Raw genomic sequence first — 23,184 nt, 5'->3', positions numbered from 1 at the left:
CCACGTGGACGGTGCAGCAGGTGCTCACCTAGTCCCTGGTCCTTCCTTCCTTGTCTGGCTGTTGGCCTCTGCGTTTCCATGGGCATAAAGAGTGAGTCAGACACCAAAAGTTCCCAGGTATTAGGGCTTTCTGATGCTATTAGTTATTTCCCAAACTTTCAGAGGACCTTCTAGGATGGAAATTCATTTACTGCTTTCAGTTTTAGCTTTACAGAGAAGATCTATCTTTCCAAGAATATAAGAGGTCAATTTGAAAATTGGGTGATTTTTTTTTTTTTTTTTTTGCTTCATCATTTAATTTAGCACTGCCTTTTTTTCTTCTGCAATCTTACTCTTAAACACAGACAGAGAGAGGCGGGCTTTGAGCTGAAGAAGACCAGGAAGCTTTAGATCATCTAGAATAGGTGAAATAATCAAGGTTTGGGGCAGGCAGGGAAGAAGGCCAGTGTCTAAGGAAATAAAGACAGTGAGATTCCCAATCAGAAAATGTGCTTTAAAATAGAGAGATTAATTATTACTAATTAACAGGGGAGATCCAGCGCTTGAAACACTATATCCATTAAACACTGCAAACTACCCTCCTAGGGACGTCACCCACAGAGACGAACGGCTTCGGGGAATTAACAGTCTCTCCGGAAGCAAAGCTCAAAGCCTCAGCCCCAGAACTGCGGAATTTCCACCAGGCACACTGAGCAAGTTTCCAGAGTTTCAGAAGTCAGATTTTGAACATTTTGTTAATGTAATTAATGCCACTGAATTGCAGCCTTGAAAATGGTTGTGATGGTAAATTTTATGTCATATATATTTTACTGTAAAGAAATCCTATTTTGAGAATTTTAATTTGAACATTTTAATTCAAAGTATTTAAAATCCAGTCAATAGCTCTAAAATGTGATTTTCCAAAGCGGGAAGCCCTCTGGACCAGGGTCCTCCCATCCCCTCCCCTCCCCCCGCCCCCGCCCCCGCCCCTGCCCGATGGAACCTGGGAAAATCCCAAGGTCTGGGCCTTGTCCCTGATGGCAACATCCTCCCTGGGTTGATCGCATTACAAGAGAACCTGCTGACAAATGTCCTCCAGACAAAGGCAGTGACCTCAGGTTTGAGGAGGGGACTTCTTTCCTGGAGGCCCTGCCGTGTCCGCTAAGCTGCTCAGGCCTCAGATGCCAGCGTCTGGGCTCTGCCCTCCAGCTTCTGAGAGTTCCCTGAATGCCGGGCTTCTTCCCAGCCTCCTGCTCTGCAGTCGAGCGCACGCACCTGCCCGGGGAGGAGGGGTCGGAGACAGCGTGAACCATGTCTGTGGACAGCGCGTCCAGCACACTCGTCAGAAACTCGTTCTTTTTGGCACCAGGGCAGCCTGAAAAAAATCAAGTACGGACATCTTTTCATATCTCCCAGAACTCAAAGAGTACAACAGATTTTTCTCTGTAATGGGAAGAAAGGCTTATGTAGGATTCAGAAATCAGTGTGTTGCTCCTGAGCATATACCCTGAGAAAAACATAATTCAAAAAGAGACATGCACCCCAATGTTCACTGCAGCACTGTTTACAATAGCTGGGACATGGAAGCAACCTAGATGTCCGCTGACAGACGAATGGATAAAGAAGATGTGGTGCGTATATACAATGAATATACTCGGCCATAAAGAAGAATGAAATCATGCCACCTGCAGCAACACGGATGGACCCAGAGACGACCATGCTAAGTGAAGTGAGTCAGAGAAAGACAAATACCATCAGTGATAGCACTTATATGTGGACTCTAAAATATGACACAAATGAACTCATCTATGAAACAGGGACAGACTCATAGACATAGAGAACAGACTTAGGATTACCAAAGGGGAAAGGTGGGGCAGGGGGAATAAATTAAGAGTTTGGGATTAACACATACACACTGATACATATAAAATAGATAATCAACAAGGATCTGCTGTAGAGCACAGGGAGCTCCACTCAATATTCTGTAATAACCTATATGAGAAAAGAATCTGAAAAAGAATAGATACCTGTACATGTCTAACTGAAGCACTCTGCTGCACACCTGAAACTAACACAACATTGTAAATCAACTAGACTCCAATATAAAATAAAAATTTTTTAAAAATCAGTGTGTCGGGTGCCCTGTATCAGTGGGCTCATTTGGACACTTGTAAGCACGCTGCAATCCATATATGTTGATTTTAAAACAGTTTCTGTGAATTACAATCTCTATTTATTGAATTATTACTATGTGAGACTAAGAGATTCCCAGGCATTATCATCTCATTGGTCCCAAAGCTGCAATCCCAGTAGGTAGCATCACTGCCCCACATTACGTAGGAGGCCCCAGATGCTGGGAAACACCCCAAGCTCACATGGCTGGAGAAGACACGGCCCCAGAGTTCTGTCAAGGGAACCTGAGTCCGAAGGCAGTGGAGGGCCTTCGAGTAATTCTGTAATTGAGTTTACTGGAAGCTTAACATTCTACAGGATACTTTACCTACAAGTTAACTGTCCCTAAACTCCCCTCCACCCTCCTCGCCGTTTCGGGATAAAGAGATGCAGCTTGACATGTCTTCCTGGAGTCTGGGAGGCAGGAGGAACATTCCACGCGGATCGGATGGTGGCGCTGTGTTACGACGGCCACGTCGTTCAAAGACCAACGTGTTTATACAGTTAGAGAACTCTGGGTTTCATAAATTTCCTTTTGACACAAGTTTTTGTTATTATTATTCAAGCACATGTTAATTGCCTAGAGCAGGAATCCATTTACACCAGTTTCCACTTCGTTAAATACACATATCAGAAAACAGATGCGAAATCCCTAAGGGTCGGGGAAGGGCGAAAATAGAGCTGTGTTATTCCCCTTTTCCCTTTGAACGCAACTGGAAAGGTAGATTATAATCTATAGGGAAACCCCCAGGACCACTGCAAGAATGTTACTTTTCAAGAAAAAAATAATTAGCTCATTAACTATTCCCTGGGGAGGCAATGGCAGACTTGAGGCTGCAGGCGTGTCTGGGAGCGTTGGGGACCTCGGGGACTTCCTGCAGCCCTGTCAGCGCCAGCTCTGAGACAGGGCAGCGCCCTTTGCCCTTTGTCACAGTAATGGATGCTTCTGAGAGCAGCTCGCCTGACCACCAAGAGGAACAGAGAACAGCAGGCAGGCAGGCAGGGATGTGTCAGGGGGTGTGCATAACCCGCCCCGGTCCCAGCTGCCCCCGTGAAGGCCCACACCCCGGCTGGCGTCAAGATACCCCGGGAGGGCTGTGGTGCAGGTAGGAAACACGCAGGTGTCTGGGAAAAGGCTGAGCTGATGAGAAACTGCTCAGGGCTGAACAGCTGTAAGAAAGCATTATGCTTGTGCTCTGTGCGGTGAGTATGACTTCAGTGGGGACGCACCCCGGTTATATTTTTGCTGTTAACTTTATCATATCCCCCCAAAGGAGGTAAAGCAACACAAGATTTTTAATTAGAAAGTGATGTATATGCATCAGGAAACACAAGACTAACAGCACCTAAAAGCTTTAGAAGGCTTTAACACAACAAGCAGTTAAATTTAATCGACTTCTAAACCAAGAAATATTAAATCAATCCTGCTATAGCATGTTTCTAACGTGGTATAAATTACAGACGGCGAAGCGCACGGATCTTTCTGCTAAGGATCATATTTCGCAGTTGAGAGCTACTTTAGTCCAACAAAGAATACTTCTCATATTTATTTGCAAAGACACTGAACTGCACTGAAGTAAAGGAAAGGGAAAAACGGTTTAGGCTCAGAGGCAGAGCTGCTGCATTCTGAGACCAGCCTCCAGGTGATTTCCGCCCCGTGCTTTGTGCGCACACGAAGTCGACTTGCTGATGGGAAAGCCTGCTCGAAGTGAACACTTGTTGGGACCCAGGCAGAGGTCTGGGGTCCGGGGCTGAGCAATCTTCCCAGACCCGTCAGATCCCGGTTCTCGGGGCCGAGGTCCTCACCTGGCTTGACGGGGAGACACAGATGGAGGGTGACCTCACACGGTGAGCAGTGTGGCTCCTGATTCTCAGGACAACCACTCATGAAATAGCAACAGCAGCGCCATTTCCAAATAAATGCGTGGATACACAGGGATGGGGCAGCACCCACAGCGACGCGCACTCCGGGGAGACAGCCCCTGCGTGTCCAGGGTCGGGCGGGGTCGACGGCTGACCAGACTGAGGACAGAGAGGTGAAAGGGCCTCGGCCTTCACTCGCTATCTGTACTTCAGCTCACGTGCCTTTACTCAAATATCCTGAGAGGATGCTTCCTCAGGGAGACACGAGAGCCCCAGGCATGCTCATCCCAGTACAGTGTTTGTAAAGTGAGAAGAAATCAGAATGAAAACTTAGCACATTATTAAGAAGTGAATTTTCATTATATGAGAAATGACATAAGCACCATGAAATCCAAATTTCACCACCGTGAAATGGACCAGGCCTCGAAAAGGAACGACGGGGCTGGCAGTGAAAGGGACGCACCCCCCAAACCGCCGGGCTCACTGCAAAGCACAGAGCAGCGCTCTCAGCTCCTCCACAGTCGCTCCCTCGGGCCACGGCGACCACCACGGAGATCTGGGTCCTGCCCGCAGACCATGCTTGTGGCCACGCAGCCTCCCGTGTCCTGGGCTCAGCTCATCGAGCTGTCCCCCCGGGGACATCAAGCGCCCAGGGACCTCCGACCTCCTCCCAGCAGCTCACCTCCCCTTCCGCCTGCACGGCCTCCATGTGGCCAGAAGCACCCATAAATCTTGTGTCCTTGAAACCACAGCCTGCAGGCTCCGTGACAGGACACCTAGTCACTGTTTATTTGTGTCCACCCACAAGCTTGTTCCCTGCGGGAGTGGAGTAGAGCTCAGAAGGCTTGCGTCAGGGGAGACACAGGGCAGGGACGGCCCCGTGCCAGGAACTTCCATGGAGAACTGACAGCCAGTTAAAGAAACATTTGTAGAGAGAGGAAACCAGACTGTCCTTTTCAAAGCTAGAAGCAGAATGACTGCAACCATTTATTTACAAATCTGAGGCAAAACAAAACGGCCAGCTTGTGTTCAAGATGCTTAGCTGATTTATCTGTGGAGTCCAAGGAAAATACTCGACATCCTGTTGCATTTCTGTGCAAACACTTGGGTTCTGATCCTGGTTTGTCCCCCAGTAAGCTGGCGGCCCCGTCCCAGGGCAGCCCCCCACCCGCCTGTCCCCATCCTCAACCCCGGCTGCTTGTTAGCAATGAGCCGACTGGCTGCTGGCTCCCGAGATGCCAGGCGCCACTCGGCCCCAGGGAAACTGGTTCATATGTGATGCCTTAAAAACTTATTTTACTTGATATCTCTTAAAATGAATGTGTTCTACACTGTCTACAAAACATCCTTATTTTAAAAAAACAAAAGTTTTTGGTATAGAAATGACTGATTTCAGCAAATTTACTTATACAGTTTCGTCTTTTCCCTTTTCCTTTAAAGTACAGATTGAAACATTTTCAGGACTGCTACCTGGACCACATCATGAAACCCCACTCCATATGGTAACTAGTGAGCGCTCAGGATCACCCCCTAAAGGAAACCCGACACCAGAGGAAGGGAAGTCTGAGGGTGGCAAAGTCCTCCTGCAAGTACCAAGAGAAGGCATGACACGGTGGCAATCCGTAGTTTTGCACCCATGTTAGCCAACATCGGTCCCTAACTGTAGTCTGAGCATCACCCAGCAGGTGAGGTCTGTGGGCTGCTGGGCAGGGAAACCGGGAAGGGGGGGATCCCACTAGATGACCAGGTGACTGGATGGGATGAAAAGTGTCACAGGACAATGACACTAATTAATCTGGCTTTCAAGCATCTAACAGGGGGCAGCTTAAAATCTTCATCTGGCTGGTTTATCATTTCAAATGTCTAGAGAACTAATGTAGGTGAGAAATAAAATGAAATGGAAACAAAAATCACACCCTTCTCTGATTTTTTTCATATCTGTCTGAGGAGCTGTGTGTGTGTGTGTCTGTATTATACCTGCACACTTATTAACTCCATTATAATTACCTACTTTTCTGTTTATAGGTTTAGCTCCTCAAATTTGGAAGTCAACCAATGGGGAACAAATTTCTCTAAATTTTTATCAGGTATGTGTCACGTCTGTCAAAGAACTCTGGCATGGTATCTTAGGATTCCCTGTGAGGAGGCAGTAGGGAGACACATGGATGGGGGAGGTAGGGATACAGGAGGTGAGATGCAGGAGGTGAGATGCAGGCATCCCTTCTCCCTTGGCCCATGGCTGTCACAACAGGGCTGAGCAGAAGCCTGGAAGTGTTGTATTTTTCTGGACTTGGTCAGAACTTTAATGGAGGAACTGGACATTCCCAAAGGCCTGTATAGTGTCTTCAGTGAAAACAACCAGAGAGAAGAACTTGGGCAGGTAGAAAATTCTCCTTGCAACACCAAATCCCTGAAGATCAAAGTTTTATGGTAATAAAGCCAGGATTTAAAACACACATAAGGCTTGTCTTTCTCCCAAAGTTTTAAGAATGTAATGTATCATAGCAATTTTCAGGGAAGTCCAGTTTTGTGCAATTTCCCCCAGAGTAATATGAATGCATTTTACCTGTAGGGTGTGGGTCAGAATTGAGACCCACCATTCGCTGCCTTCAAGGGTTGTGAGAAATGGGAATAAAGTTACACCCGCTCCTCTAGAAACATGACGAAAAGCACTGGTAACTGTCTCTTTGCAATGGATTAGAGCCACTCTTGCCTGAAGACTAACACAGTCTTAAGGTTGCTAACTCTACGTGAACTTTAGGCACCAGATTTTAAATCCCTTTATTTAACGTGCAATATTTTGAACTACATAAAAGCAGCTGGGTGGCGTGTAACTTCTTTCTCAATTACCTTTACCTGAAAGTAAGTGTAAACACAGGACGAACTGTGCTGCGCTCTTTCCCTGTGTGTAACCAGAGGCCTGCAAAGCGCTCCAGGTGCGAACCACGCACCTCCTGGACCCTGACTATTGCCTGGGTCTCCGCGTGCAGACACAGTGGGTTTGTTCCCTGGTGGAAGACTCTCCTCGTGCAGCTGAGGAGGGGAAAGTGAGGCATCAAATAAAACCATCCACGGGGTTGATCATCTCAAGAAACGGGAAATAAAACTGCTGTGACGCTCATCGTCACCGTTTACAGCACAACAATCCAGGGCAGAGGAGAAAGCAAAGCTCCACAGAATCTGCCACAAAGTCAAGGGCATCTGAGACCCAGAGACAAAGGTGCAGAGAGACTCTCTGGCCCAGTAGCACGTGTGACCCCCGCTCTGCTCCGCGGTGGGCTCTGACAGCGCTCAACTGCAGAAGCCTGCTTGACCCCGCCGACGGCCCACAAGCGCGGCAGCCCTGCGTCTTCCCTCGGCCGAAACGCTGGCCTCCTTCTGAGTCCACATTCTCCTCAATTAAACACTGAGCTCGTGCGTTGTTTCGCAAGCACTGACTTCCCTTAAACACGTACAACACGCCCATCTCGGGCCATGGGGTCCACGCATCCCACCTGGGGCCCCCGGGGTCCACAGAGGGGGGTCCCCGCACCTGGGGTCTGCGCTATTCCACCGACTTGCACCTTCCAGCCCCCATGCTTCCGCCTCAGGACAACCTGCCAAACTGGTGATCACGGCGAGGTTCTGCCAAGGAAGAAGGAGGGGCAGGGGGAAGGGAGGGAAGGAGGTGATCAGAGGAAGACTGAGGTTCTGGCTGAGCTGGAGAACTGGAACCCCGGTGGGGAGGGCCCTGCATCGCCCTCACTGATCAGGAGTTCAGAGGCTGCCAGGCCGTAGTCGCTGTGTTGGGGCAGAGGGGCACAAACAGGCCAGGGCCCGGCCCTCTCCTGCGGGTGGACGGTGACATCAGACAAATTAACATCTCCCTGCTGAGGACCCGGGCCCTGAAGCGTGGAGCAAGCCCTTCTGAATAGGCAGAAGGAGAAGCTCGCGTAAAGGCCCCAGGGCTGGGGGCAAGGCGTGCTGAGGGGCTGTGAGGAAGCCCGGGCGCGTGGGACAAGACGGGGAAGGACGGCGGGAGTGAGAAGTGGGGTGCAGGCACCGCGGGGTCCCGGAGCCACAGAAAGGAGCTGGGACTTGATCTGGAGGGAAATCGCAGCCCTTGGAAGATACGGACGGGCCGCACCATGTAATTAATGAGTGGCACGGAGCCCACTCTGTGGGTTTTCGATGGACAGTGGGGTCCCCGGGAGCCCAGGTTGAGGCTGTGGCCTGTGGTCCAGGGACAAGATTGCTGAGACCAAGGTCAGAGTGGAGCCCAGAGATCTGAGAAGCGGGTTCAGGGGAAATCAGGGGTTGGAGGGGGCAGCGCTCCAGGGCTGGGGCTACGGCCAGGTCACACAGCCTCCCGAACATGACAAGGACAGAGGACATTCTCAGCAGAGGGTACACTTGGATTCAGTCCCCAGGTCCGTTCTTATAAAGCTGCTCACGCCGAGCTTCCTACGGGCACGAGTGAAAGATGACGTGTCCTGTTACTCTTTCTCTGTGAAACATTTTATGTCCCTCCCTTAATTTAATAAGTGCCTTTTTCTTAATTTTTAACTTTATATGCAGTTTAAACGTTTAAAAAAGTTAAAGAGATAATTAGAAAAGTTTCTTTGGTCACACTTATTGTAAGATCCATAAAATATCTGTAGCTAATAAAAGGTACATAAAGTGTATCTTCATAAATCCTCCCTGCAACTTGGAACTGCTTGAGTGTCATGGTCAAGATGACGGTGTTAGAACCAGGTGGCCCCTGCATGGCAGGAAAGCACAGTCAGGACGCCTATTCATCCTTTAAAACGTCTACATGGGAGACAGTGAGGAAAATTCATCCTCAGAAAACGCCCTAGGGCTGCCCTGGTGGCGCAGTGGTTGAGAGTCCGCCTGCCGATGCAGGGGATGCGGGTTCGTGCCCCGGTCCGGGAGGATCCCACATGCCGCGGAGCGGCTGGGCCCGTGAGCCATGGCCGCTGAGCCTGCGTGTCCGGAGCCTGTGCTCCGCAACGGGAGGGGCCACAGCAGTGAGAGGCCCGCGTACCGCAAAAAAGAAAAAAACACCCTAAAGAAAAAGCACTAAACTTTCCACTCTTAAGATAAAATCAAAATCACTACTCTTATGTATTAACTCTAATTTTTTAAATCTTTTCTATATTTACATATTTTATATACTGTATTTATTTTTTCGTATTTTCAACACAGCTCTTCGTTATTCTAAACAAAGAGGTTTGTAGCGTGAGGTTGTGCTTTGATTACTTAACATTTAGTAATATCGGAGTTGGGTTAAAGTCGATGCCTAAAGGGACCCCAGAAATGATTCTCGTGGAGATGCGGTCAGAGAGAGCCGGGGCTCAGAGAATCCGCCTTCTCATTCACTAAATGCCCTGAGGTTCCCTGAGCTGTGATGTTCGAGACACTCTTTGCCTTTGATTTTATTTCTCTCTTGGGTGGGTCATCTGAGTCCAGCATGTGCACTAGGAATTCGTAATAGCTGATAAGTTAACTGTGAATATTTGTCTCGGAGACAGTGTTTATGTTTCCTGAGTCTCCCTACATTTCTCAAGGACAGTATCATGTCCTTCAAACATTCGTTTGATAGCTACTTATTAACCACATGCTGGGTGGAAAGCACCGCTTGTACCCTTAAGGAGCTTATAAAGTAAAATACTGGTGACAAGAGAGGAGGGTTTATGGTGATAAAGTAAGACAGATATCTGTTTTGTGGGAAGCACAGACTTTCTGGAGGCCTCCTGTCGGCCGAGGAACAGGAAGCATTTGAGGACACGGGTCCACGTCGTAGTGAGATGTTTTGACCAGCAGATACTGTCGGCAGTATTAGGGTTACTTCTGACCATCCCTTCAAGGCTTTCCTGAGTCAGGGGTCTTCCCTCCCTCTCACTGTCACTCGGAGCAACAAAACAACTACCTTTGCTTGGATTTTCTCCAGAGCACAATATTTTGAATGTTACCAAACTGACAGTGAAATGCTTAGGTGGTGCATCTTTAAGACCACGGAGAAGGGATAAGCGTGGACTGTCTTTTCTCGGAAGGTTGGGACACGCCGGCCCTTCGGGAAGCCATCCTCACTCTGGTAGATGTGACCTGAGGTTGTACAGGCACCTCCCTCAACACAACTCTGCAAAACAGAGGACGGAGCCACGAAGGGGAGAGAGCACATCCTTATCCAGAGATGAGGCTCCTGTGGAGACACGGCCGGGTCCACGTGGCGCCAAGGACCCACGGGAGGAGCTCTGCCTGTGCTCGGCGTCCCAGCATCCCTCGGAAAACCGAGGTCACTGTGCCCAAGAATTGCGTGTGTGCACGTGAAACTCGGGAGAGAGCTGTGACGCTGTGCTGTGTATGGAAGCATCGCTTCCCGTTTTTGGACACACACGTTTGTTTATTCTCTGCCCTGCCGTCCACCAATGGACCCAGCAGTGTGGGCGTGTGTTTCTGAGAGGATTTCTGAAATATTTCCCGAGACAATGGACCACCTTCCTGTGGGAGCTGAGCCGGGCTGTCCCTGTAAGGACAGCTGCTAATTACCACGCGTTCTAGGCCGGGGAAAACAGAAACAGCAGCACGGTTCCTGCTCCAGCCCCAGGGAGGACAGCCACGCGGCCGGTGGGCATGCACGCTTGCACTGCCCACAGCAGCTGTAGCCAAGGGAGCGGCCGCACCTGTGCCCCGACCAGCGGGATCTAAGCTGATGTCCGACGGATGGATGAGGAGCATCGGATGGAATCTCACGCTGCATAACCAGACCGAGGCCTGGCCAGGTACAGGTGAGCGGGTCCGGGCGGTGCGGGCAGCTCTCCTCTATTCCAGGAGCTCGGCGTGGGAACCCTGGCGGGCGCAGTGCCCCTCACCCCACAGCCCAGCGTCTGCCTGGCCCGGCCGTGAGGAAAGAACAAGCAGGTGGTTTGGGCCCAGCGACGGGACCGGACGTGTCCCCCCAGCACCCAGGCTGGAAGGAGCGGACTCAGGCCAGGTGTTCAGACACAGGCTGGTTGCTCTCTCTCTGCTCTCCACTTCAGTGGAGAAACCTTTCTTTCCAAACTCCTAGTTCATTTACTTTTACTTTTGATAGTTTGCTCTACAATACAGCTCTTTCATATCCTTTACGAGGAATCCAGGAAGGAACACGGGCTTAACAACCAGATAGACGGCTCAAACCACACACCTGTAAAAAGTCATTCACCTCTGTCATAAAAGAATAAGCTTCTGCTCTACGATGTGCTTGTAAATTACACTTTATAGCACCCGCGACCTTGAGTGGATTTCAAGTGAGGTTGCACTTTACTAAACTTTAAAATACTAAGAGTGAGCAAGTGTTTTCGTGGCCATCCCACAATGGGATGGGTGACCTCTGCTGCTTCCCTAACTGCCAGCCAGCACGTGAGTCACCGCAGCCCCGAGACGGAGCCTTGGGCTCGGCCGCCAGCGCCCCCGGCGTCAGTGGAGGCCCCGCGTCTGCCCTGTCTTCGCTCTCTTCCTCCCCCCACACCCCCCCCGCCCCACTGAGCTGGCCGGTCAGATGCCCCATCCCCAGCAAACCCTACCATGGACACGGGGAGGCGATCCCCGTTGGGAACCACATACCAACAGCAGCAACGAAACTGCGTGACGGTCCCTGATGAACTAGAGAAAACAGGAGGCGGGGGACAGCGCCATTGACGGCCAGAGACCACCAGCCAACCTCTGGGGCCATCTGGGGTTTTAATCACCCAAATGCATGCCGCAATCACCTCCTCAGAGCCCCAGACACAGAAACAAAGCCAAGGTGATGACAGAGGGGGATTCTTGTGCTGCCGCCAGGGAGGGAAATGGTCCCCGTGAGCCGAGGGCTCTCCACGTGGGCTGGGGCCGCCCCCGCTCACGTTTCCAGGGACCCCGCCCTGGGAATCAAATAGAACAGGGACCTGGGCCATCTCTGCAAGCTCTGTAATCTCATGATTTGGGGGGAATTTTAAACAGACGTGAGGGACAAGAGGTAGAAACAACACCACCTCTGAGGAAATGGCCTCGTCAGCCTCTGTGCCAGTTAATGGCCCTGCAGACTCTCTGCTCAGTCGGATCAGAGAGTGGACTCATCCCAGGAATTTGCTAGAATGTCTGCATCTTAGGAACAAGTCCCAGTTTTAGTCAATTTTCAATGCAAAGGTTATTGTAAACCTTCACAGATAAATACAGTAAGACATGGCTGCCTCAAGGATTTTTCTTTTTCTTCCCTGTGGAATGGAAGCAGTTATACACTTGGCAGAATTGGGGCAAATCACCGAAGGTGGGGTCTTGCAGAAGCAGAAGGTCTGGCCACATTTTGGAAGCAACAAGTTGTTGTTGTTTTTTTCTCTACGTCTAGACCAGCTACGCAGAGCCAAAAATGGTGAATTCAGTTGACAATTTGATGAATGAGATGAGAAACTACGGCTGAATCTAAACAAAGAATACTCTATCCTGAAAGTGTCAACTTCTGAAACATTTCTAGGGCAATGGAGCCAACCCCAAGGTCTGCCGGGTCCAACTCACAGTAAATGTATACAAACAAGAGCACACAGGAGTCGTTTTCTCTTTTTCAAAAAAAAAGTCTGTTTCTTCCTCATATCACTTAATCTTTGCCTAAATTTCTAATTCTTTTATTTGTTTGAGTCACAAATAGAATGATAACAAAACAACACTGCAGACTTCAAAGTCGTTCTGATGTTGTGACCTAAACTATTACAGACCCTACACTTTTCACCAGACTCATTCTCTCGCCCAACCATGCATCGTCTTCCTGGCATCGTGTCAGTGAGGAGATGGGTAGCGTGCGGCTCGGGACCACATTGATTCCAACATGCCCTCCTGATGGAAATTCTCCACTTTCATCACCAGCCCTGCAGCTCCATAGCCGACCTCTGCTTCATTCCTTTGCACACAGGGTCCTCTGTGCCCACCTACCCCCCCAACACCGAAGCCTCCCTCCAGGGCTCTCCTCCCACCATGTCTGCCCAGGACCCTCCAAGCTAGAATCCCCACCCTTCCTCCAAGCTCCCAACAAAAACAAAGAAAGACTGTTACTGTAAAATAGAGCTACTTGAGTACCCCTGCCACAAGAAACACTGAAAAAACATATTTAGTTCAGGTCTAACTCAGTGACAGGCACTTTTTAAAGCTATAGTCCAACAATATGGGGTTTTCTGGGGTTGACAAGGCGTGATAGAGCTGGCTTTTGGGAGTGAACACAAAGTCAAAAGAGGTCTGTGCTTATACTTTGTTTCTGTCATAAAATGCATAATAACGTCATTCAAAGGCAGCATCATTTCTCTTGGGACTAAAGTCTGTTGTCCCGTAAGTGTCCACACGGAAGGTCCCAAAGGGTCCAGGGGTCTTGGTCAGGTGGAATCTGGTGGAGCCGCACGTTCCTGTCCGGGCAGCGAGGGTAGGGGTGTGGCTGGGAGCAGGTAGGGGTGTGGCCCCACGCTGGGCCCTGAAACTCACCCGTGACTGAACAGAGCTGATGACCCACCCTCTGGGGCTTGGTGTGGCTGCACCGGAACCATGGGACCACATGTTACGTGGACAAATTCAGCTGAGGTTTCCGGTGAGAGGCAGGCGCCCTGGCACAGACATCGTCCCGGGATCTGTGTGTCCGGGCAGAGTCCACGCCCAGGGTTCATTGCCAGATGTCCATTCTATGTAACACTGCTTTCAAATTAGGATATGCATTAATTAGTGAGCAAATGTTTGTATTTATTCTCCCGTACCTCCTGGAATGACTTGAAGCAAAAACCCTGGGCCTATCTCACCAAAAACTGTCTGTTAAACCAGTGAACATTATATGTAGAAGATTTGTGCTTTCAAAGCTGCCTTAAAACAGATGAACTCACACCATAACTACCTCCAAAAATAGAGAGAGAGAGAGTTTTAACACAAAACACTGATAAAAATGAAGGCTTACAAAATGAAATGCTGACCAGGAGGGCTGGATGGCCACACGAGGACCAAAGCACCACTGAGAGGGCGGTCCAGGGGATGCAGTGAGCTGAGGGGCTCTTTGCCCTGGAACCCCACCCAGCCCAGAACTCCAAATCCCCACAGGCTTTGCCTCAGCACCACGCCTGCTGGCTCTGCCCAGCTTGGCGACATGTCTTCTGAGTGACCTTCTTCACCACCCAGGGCCTGGATGCCATCGGAAGAGCAGGGTAACATCCTTCATGGAGTCTGAGTACCGCCTGCACCCCAGGGAAACAGCTCTGAAGGCTGGCCTGAAGGCCTTCGCGGGGCTTCTCCCCGGGGCATTGAGGGGACCCCCCCCCCGCACGGCGGCTCTCTGGGGGCCGCCTTCTGGCTCCAGGGCAACTGCTCTGCCCTCCTCCACTCAGGACCTTCACTTCCCAGCCCTTGGAGCGGGCCGTGCCTCTAAGTCGCTCTCGAATGAGCATCTGAAAAGCAGATGGCAATGGACCCCTGAGTCAAACATCACATCAAGTCATGTTGGAATAATCTCACAAACTGACCAAGGGCCACACACACGTTTTCTAACGAGAGGAGGGAACCGGGAGGGAAGCCGACAGCGTTGATGTCTCTGCTGTGCCTGGAATTCAAGCAGGGGCCACACACTAAGGCCCAAGACGGCCCCCATCCCTGATGCTGTGTAAGGTGTAAATGGCACAACTGCCGCAAGGAAACTCCCCAAACGATGGGGTGCTCAGAGGCCGACCAGTTTTCAGTCTAGGAGCCTAACCCTTGAGAACCAGCTGCAAATGCTCACCTCCCATTTCGGTTACAGGCCTCTCTGAGGCCTCTGCAAAACGATGATTCCTTGTGGATTGGTGCAGCCGCTATGGAAACAGTATGGAGGTTCCTCAAAAAATTAAGAATAGAATTACCATATGATCCAGCAATCCTACTTCTGGGTATTTAGCCAAAGAAAATGAAAACTCTAATTCGAAAAGATACCTGCACCCCAATGTTCATAGCAGCACTATTTACAAAAGCCAAGACATGGAGACAACCTAAACGTCCATCGATACATGAATGGACAAAGAAGATGTAGTGTACACACACACACACACACACACACACACACACACACACACACGAATATTATGCAGCCATAAAAAAGAACGAAATCTTGCCATTTGCAGCAACATGAATGGAATAAGAAGGTATTATGCTTAGCGAAATAAGTCAGAAAGAGAAAGTCAAATAGCATATAATTTCACTCATATGTGGAATCTAAAAAACAAACAAAAACCGAACAAAATAAATGAACAAACAAAACAAAACAAAAACCAACACCCAGATACAGAGAACAGGTTACCAGAGGTGAAAGGAGGAAGGAGGGGAGAAACAGGTAAAGGGATCAACTGCGTGGTGGCAGATGGAAACTCACTTTTGGTGGGAGCACGAGGTCGTGTAGGCAGAAGTAGAAATATAATGTTGAACACGTGAAACTTATATAACATTATAATCCAATGGGACCCCCGAATTTGTTTCTTTAATTAAAAAAAATAAAACCAGGATTTTTTTTGGTGACAGCTAAGTATTGGAGATGTCCATTACAGCCTGGGCAGTAAGTGGTGGGGTCCTGGGGTCTCCTGCCCACCTGTCAGCCTACAGGGTCCCTGAGAGAAAAGTCCCCGTGAAGGTGGCCAGCAGCTCGTTTCAGCCAACGTGCAGTATTACAGGCACTGAGCCGGTGCTGAGCAAACCTACGACACGGGCTCAGCTCCACCTGCAGGAGCCCTGGGGGGCGGGTGTGCATCACCCCCTTTTCTCTGATGAGCAGACAGAGACTCAGAAGGGAGCGATTACAGGACACGCTGCTGGACAGTGGCCGCACCAGGCTTCCCAAATCCACACAGACGAGGGCAGTGTGTCTATGTCCTCTTACCCCGGTCTACGTCACGGCACGCCTGCACCCATCACTTAACCGAGGACACCGTCCTGGGCTCACCTTCCCGTCATTTCTGAGATGGGGGTGTTTGTCCCAGAAATGAAGAAATAGGGAAAATGTATTTCAAACCTCTGGGGAGGAAGCAAGTCTGATATGGTTTCTGAAGGTTTCAAATATCAAAAGGTTTCTTACATATGCATTTCTCAATGTCCAAGTGATTATCTGAATATACCAAATTTCCCAAAGTTCATTTTCCAGATCATCCACACCCCTGCTTATTCTGGGCAGAAGAAACACAAAGGAAACTGTCCAAAGAAGAAGGACGAAGGTATTTTAGTTCACATTCCTAAAAGAGAAGAGGGAATTGGATTGGTCTGGTTTCTCACCAACACTTTGAACGTGAGAGAGAGGGAATGAACTCCTTGCGGTTTGGAGCAGACTCTGTTCCAAGGGGATGTGCATCCACATGGACGGGACCTCCCAGGCTTCACCTTTGACCACCTGTTACGTCTCCTCGGAGACAGAGGTCAGTGGACTTGCCTCTGGTTCAAAGGCTTCAGGAACAAGGTGTTAAGTCAATGGAATATCAGTGATCTCTAGGGAGCTTCTTGAGGAAGGGCCGCAAGGTCCTGCCTTTGGTTTTCTCATTTTCAAAAAATCTATGCAATGTCGTGGGTGGAGAAGACTTTAACGCTCTCATATCGAGCTTGGAACGAGCACATAAATGAGGATAGGCTATAATAGGCTGCAGAGCAGAAGTTGAAAAATCATGATTCAAGACGATCATGGTGGCTGGACGTTGAGCCACTATCAAGATGAAATATAACCAAGGAAGTTGGAGTCCCGCACTTCGATTGTGCAAGTTCAGGATGTACAGTGTTTTACACAACAGATAATCACTGGTTTTTAACATCCAGCGAGAGACAAGTGCCTGGACAATCTGATCCGCTATGCAGCATGGAAGAACCTTCGGATCCAGCAATAAACAAAGGGAAAGGGTAAGGAATGAGTGATCGTTTCCATGCTTGGTTTTGGTTTTGTACCTTTAAAAACAATGGCTCACAAATAAGTTGTCAAGAAATAGAAAAGTTACTGACGTCTGGCATAAGTATATTGTGAAAAATCTGTCCTAGTACTGTGTAAGGCTAGAAACAGATTTTGGAAATTCAAAGGTAACATGTTACGGAAAAAACCCGAACGAACTTTCTGGCCAGCCCAATAATTAAGGCTGCACAAGCTATTGGTATGGAGTATTAATATGGGATGTCACTTCTTTTGTTCCTGAGTTAAATCATTAACTATTAACCAACCAACCCAGTTAACATTAATCAACTAGGTGTTATATAGCCTCCTGTCATTTGAAAGATTCAAATGAAGACGTTTTTAAGATTCTGGAACTATTCTATTTCATGGTTATAAAGCATCAAGTCTGGAAATGCTGGATGAGAGGAACGGTGGTCGTTCGTGACCGTTACGACGGGCATCGATCTCCTACAACTACATTTGCAACCCAGATTCCGTTTTGCTAACTGGTTAAACAGATAGCAGCTCTCTCCTTCTCCTGTTCTGTCAACATCACCCAGACCATAAACAAGTATGCGCCTGACCCAGGAAGCCATGGCTCCAGTGTAGGGTTTCAGGTAAAGGGCAGGATCCTTGAAGAAAAGACAACATATCTGATTTTCACTTGGATCTACAATCGATGACTGTAACTGGAAATCCTATCCTCTTTAGAAAAATATAACGATACGGTTCGATGTGAAAATAAAACCAAAGAAACAACATCCCCCTCCTCCTGGAATCTAAGCTCATCCCAACATGCTCTTAGGTTTATTAATCGCATAGCTCTTACTTCTGCTTTATGCCCAAGTGTTTATTACACCTGAAACGTCATCCATTCTCTGCCCTCTTGTATCTTTCTCACTCTTAATAAATTAGCTCAAAGCCCACTTTCTCCAGGACCACCCACTGCCTAGCCCAGCGGGCATGGACCCTCTTCTCCTCCAACGTCCTGACACCACCAGCAACCTCATACTTCCTGGAACCGAGCTCAGTGCCAGATGCTTTCCACGGGTCATCTCCAAGGCTACAGAGGTCAGTTTTGTTAGCACAGGTTTTTGTCGAGTTTAGGGAATCAGACCAAGCTGTGTATATTTCATCTTTCTACCCTACAAATCTTTGACTAGGACGGCTATTGAAGGGAAGAGAGCCCTGAGCTGGAGAGGAGTAAGACAGTGCAGCTGGAGAGAGGTTTACCTGGCTCCCTGACCCTGGGAGCCCTGAGCAGTGAGGTTTCACTGCAGAACAGGCACAGGAGTCCTACCTTCCCACAGCGTAATTATTGCTTCCCAAAAGTCGAGCTCTGCCGGGTCACTTGCCCGTTTCAAGCAAATGAGCAAAAGCTTTGAAAGGATCAGCAACTCAGCCGCATAAGCACTGGGAACACCTGCTCTTCAGCAGGGCTTTAAAAATTACTGACATCAAACTATGGGAACGACGACGGACATTTAAGCACGTGACACGACACACACGAAAGAAAGCTTCTGGACCTACTTGGTCTTCCACGGCTCCACCTACTCATCCATTCACATGTCCAGCTGCCCACTCAGCAGTGCATCTGTTTAACAAAAGGTCCGAACAATCGACTGACCTTGATGACACTCAGGTGCCCAGGGTTGTAACACAGAGCAGTGTTGTTAACCCTAAAAGCAGGTGTATAGGTAAAGGCAGTCCTTCTTGTGGAAAGTCTGGCCGAATGATTTGTGTACCATAAGCCAGGCTGGACAAAACACCAATTTAATTATATCCTCAGAAAGCAGGGCTCAGGTAGTCCACGCCTCCCAGATCAGCCCAAACCCTCTGAGGACACGATGCCCAGCATCCTATAGCCACCTGAGTGCAGAGGCACTGACAGCAAGGGATGCTGGGAAGAAAGTGATCCAGGGGCGTCTCCAGGTGTCCGGTTCCTGCTTGGTTTTTACAGGGGAAGAACCAAGAGAAAGCATGTGTGGGCGACCAGAGGGATAGCAGAAAACAGGAAGTGAGGGCTTAAGCTAAGCCTGGGTGAAAGGCTCCCCCCACTGTGCCTGTTCCCAGAGTATGAACGAGATCAGACACTGACTACACGAAGCTCGAGGGACAGCCCAGCGAGCCACACGCTGCTCTAGGAACTGAGGACACTCCTTTCACGGCAGCGAGCTGGGCTGTGAGAAGACGTTTACCGTGGAAAAAGGGGGTACAGAAATGGTCCAACTCCCTTCCCCGTCCACTGGCCCAGGCTGGGACAGACGTCCCTGCACAGGGTTTGTCCTGGGCCCTCGCTGACCTTCACCTCAGTGATGGACCTGCTTCCCTCCCACCTACCCTGATCGGCCACAGGAGGTCAGGAGGCTGCCCTCCCCCAAGGAGCAGGCTGCCCAGTGGTACAGCCCTGGATGGACCAGCCACAATGGGGAAGCAGTGCCCACGAACCCTATCGCAGATTCCAGAGGCATCTGTGACCTGCAGGTGACCCCAGTCGGCCTGACCCCGTTCGGAGCTCTGCTCGTAGCTCAGTGATCTGTCTGCAAACCCTCTGGAAACCCCACCAAGTAAACACCCAGGGGTGAGGAAACTCAGATGACAAGGAGGAACGTGGCTCGCCATCCTGGGAACACCACTGGTCTCACGTGTCCAGACTCAGACCCACTTCTCTAAACTATACACTCGATTTCTTTCTGAACATTGCATCTACGTTTATTATCTCCTACAGATGTTCTGCAAGCCCAGCCCGCTCCCGAGACTGTTTAAACAGCTTGTCACAGACTGTCACTGACATGGAGAAACAGACATCCAGTGTCACTCTGGAATGGAATGCTTTGACTCAACGTTTCAATGTCTATTTATAGTTTTTCAGGTTCTATGAAGGCAGAAATATTTTCTACAAGCCAATGTTTTTACTGGGGAGACGGCCACAGAACAGCTAACTGTCCCCCAGGGGGTCACAGGATCGTGTTGTTCTCTTTCTAAGAACTTCTGTGTCCTCAGCACGACGGTGCTGAGGCCGGAACAGGCCCTGCAACACGCCCCCTCTGGCGTTGGGCTAATCACACCCCGTCTCCGCTGGGGTTACAACGGAGCCTGCTGTGCCCCCCACCCCACTAGAACACAGGCTCTTAGGAGCTGGAGGGTCTTTGAACCTGGACAAGACCAAGAAATTTAAATCTCCTGCTTCTTGGGATTTGGTCACATAGAGCAACCATCAGCGTCACTGGCTTCTGTATGTGCCAGTCGCCTTGTCAGGAAGAAACACGTTTTTCCTTCGCAATGTCCTGCCCACAAATTGTGACACAACCAACCACCCTTGGTGAAGCCTGTCTTCCTTGTGACTTCACTGTGGCCTCAGCCTACACTCTGCACGTCTTCACTTGTAAACGTGCAGATTCAGTCGTGCTTTCTATGTGCCGTGCAGACGCGAGTATTTACTTAACTCCAGGAGGACGGCAAAGTACGTGCACTGCTTCAGAATAAAGTTAAATTTAATAAATGGGAAGGATATCGACACTGAGACAAAATAAGGGTAAAGACAGTGGAGCGTGAGAGTGAGGTTGATCTCGACGCGCCTTTGTTGTAGACGGCCCTCGTGTTTGCGGGGAGGGGAAGCCCATCAAAAGAAAAAGCGCCGAGTGGATTGAACTGGACAGAGATAAGGGCCACTTCTTGATCCTGAAACAAGAGGGAACCCGTCCTCGTGGCCCTAACCACAGCTGTGCAGGTGGGCTGACAGTACACGCACCTGTATCTTGGCAAACAACAGTCTGCAGGGGGCTAATTTTATAAGATACGTCCAGTGTAGGCCTGCGGCACAGCCCTGAAGTGGACGGAATCACTCAGTAGAGGAGAGGCCGGTGGTCTGTATACTCTCACCTCCAGCTAACCCAAAGAGAAGGCTCTAGAAGACCAAGAGTGGGGGGCAATTCTTTCATGCAAATCGTCTATGCTTTTCTCAGGTTTTGATAAAAATTGAGCTCCTCCCAGACACTGGGGGCCTGGAGTGTATCTCTTTCTCTGAAGCTGGTGACATGAGGAGCTGTTGGCCTTGAGAATCACATGAAATAAGAAGCCTAATAATAAGACACCGGATAGAAGGATGTCCCCTTTTTACAGAGATGGCGGGACGGGGCTCTCCTCAAGAAGCAGTTGGGCTCCACTCAAGCACACAGAGAACTGGGCAAGAAGGTCCTGAGTTTCCACAACCATATTTTCAGCCTAACAGATTTTAAGCAGGTGTAGCCAAACGTCTCCTTCAGCCGTCGCCTCCAAGGCTAGGAAAGATCCCTGATTCCAAGTGACATGGCCTCCCCGTGGACCCTCCAAGGTAAGCAGGTCGGAAAACACATGCTTAGGTGCCAGATGGAGGTAAGTTTCTCTGTAGGTTTGCTAACTATACACCAGTAAATGATCACGTTTAGCTGTAGGAGGATTGACCCAGAGCCCGTCTCTGGAGGCAATATTTAGAGAGCAGGGACATTGTCTTCTATGGCCAAGAGATGCAAGGCTGTGGTAGAACGTTGCAGCCAACAGAGGTGAGACCCAAGTGGCCGCAGGCATGCTTGTGGGGATATCATGGCTAAGCTCCCCTGTTAACTGTGTCAACACTGACTCTTTACTAGAACACACATAAAAGGGCAGCTGCCTCCTAGACTTTTCCTGGCCATCTCAAGTCATCTGAGCTTTGTCTGCGGAAATCTTGCACACGTGGCCAATTCTTTCCAAAGGGGAAACACCTCAGGGGCCAGAAGAAGGATTCAGAGGGCTCCGTCTCCAGCACCCCGAGCTGCAGTGGCCTTGCCTCCACACCTGAGGCAGAAATGGCGAGTCCGGTCCAGGCCCCTGAGCAGAGCATCGTGCTGTGTGGGGCGGCCTAGACCGAGCTGGTGGTAGGCTCGTATCACCTACGCTTAAGGAGAATAACTGCTTATGGGATTCAGATTCCTTTCTAACCAGTGGAAGGACCCCGTTTCTTTAATGCATCAGGATCTCTCCATGTCATATACTCAGAACTTGACCCTGGTCGGGCTGAGAGGCTTCTGCAATCACCAGAGCCGCAGACTGATGATTTTTCATTTTCTTTGTCAGGCAGCTCTTATCTCAGCAGTTACCTGGCTCACACGGACTATGAAAGCCAGATCGGTGTCTTCACTGTGGCGTCTGGGAAGGTGTGTGACAGGCTGTAAACACAGACTCACTCCCTCCTTCAGTGGTGAGAAAGTCCAAAGACCTCCGTTTGTCTTCTCTGGGCCGCGAGCTGCTTTCCTGACGGCGGGACTGCAGTGGGCGCTCCGCACGGGGCAGGCAGACACGCAAGGTCACGTCCATCTGCCAGGCCCGGGAGTCCTAGATGACCCGCCCCTTGCCCGCCCGCCTTTGCTGCGAAGACACCCTCGCAGCATCCAGGATGAAAATCACACTTTCCAGGAGAGGGTGCACAAAAGCTAATGGCCAACTTAGAACAAGGTAACTGCTGCCTAGACTTGAACCTATCCTACTTATTCTTGATAGGAGGGAAGTGCGTGAAAAATAGAACCCCCAAAGCCCGAGGCCGAGATGAAAGAAACGACGCCTAAGAACACCGGCGTGAGGGCAGGACCGACTTTCAGTCCAAAATCCCACACTGGCTGCCGCCTCGTGCAGACCCTCCCTTCAGGGTGCGGAGTGGGGTCTGTTCCCCAGCCCACCCTCAGCTCCAGCCCCTCACGTTCTAGTTCCTGTCTCTGTCGGTCTGGTGAGGCCTCCTGGAGAATCCCCTCCTAGTATCATCCCTCCCTACGTGTCCTCATCCTATGTACCGTCCCAGACACCTGAGCCAGACCGAGGGGGAGCCAGGTCAGACCCCTTTGCGCCTCCCATGGCCAGGGGCGCAGGCATCCGGGGGCCTCCAGGAGCACACCCTGTGCAGGGACCTCTGGAAGAAAAGCAAGAGCCCAGCTTCACAGATCTAAGGGACGAGGAGGGGTGGAGAGAGATTCCACTCATTTCTATTAATTTTGGTAAATTAAGCCTCACTCAGACTGGACACAGAGGGTGTCTGTGGTGGGTGGGTGTGTCTGTGTGCATATGTGTGTGTCTCTGTCTGTGTTCCACGACGAAGCACAACAACTTTATAACAAGTTTCTTCTGGTTCCTTTAACACTAAATCACAGAGGCGTTCAATACAGTCCACCTTATAACGAGAGCCATACTATAAAGAATTTTGGTCCAATAAGATTCATGTAAATATGTGTGTGTGTGTGTGTGTGTGTGTGTGTGTGTGTGTGTGTGTGTGT

At 49.8% G+C, this 23,184-nt stretch overlaps 1 protein-coding gene across 1 annotated transcript in view; it reads right to left on the bottom strand.

Moving 5' to 3' along the window:
- The window catches only part of SMOC2 (SPARC related modular calcium binding 2), a 154,894-nt gene that overhangs the window by 10,848 nt on the left and 120,862 nt on the right, over window positions 1-23,184 (bottom strand). Inside the window, exon 10 of the mRNA XM_029223864.1 lies at window positions 1,255-1,354. Coding sequence (XP_029079697.1) covers window positions 1,255-1,354 — 100 coding nt within the window. The remainder of the gene's footprint in view (window positions 1-1,254; window positions 1,355-23,184) is intronic.

The sequence above is a fragment of the Monodon monoceros genome, unplaced genomic scaffold, assembly GCF_005190385.1.
Source record: "Monodon monoceros isolate NGI ecotype Baffin Bay Population unplaced genomic scaffold, NGI_Narwhal_1 Super_Scaffold_15, whole genome shotgun sequence".
Classification (NCBI taxonomy): Eukaryota; Metazoa; Chordata; class Mammalia; order Artiodactyla; family Monodontidae; genus Monodon; species Monodon monoceros.
The sequence above is the reverse complement of the archived record's forward strand: the minus strand, read 5'-3'. Positions and strand labels throughout refer to the sequence as shown.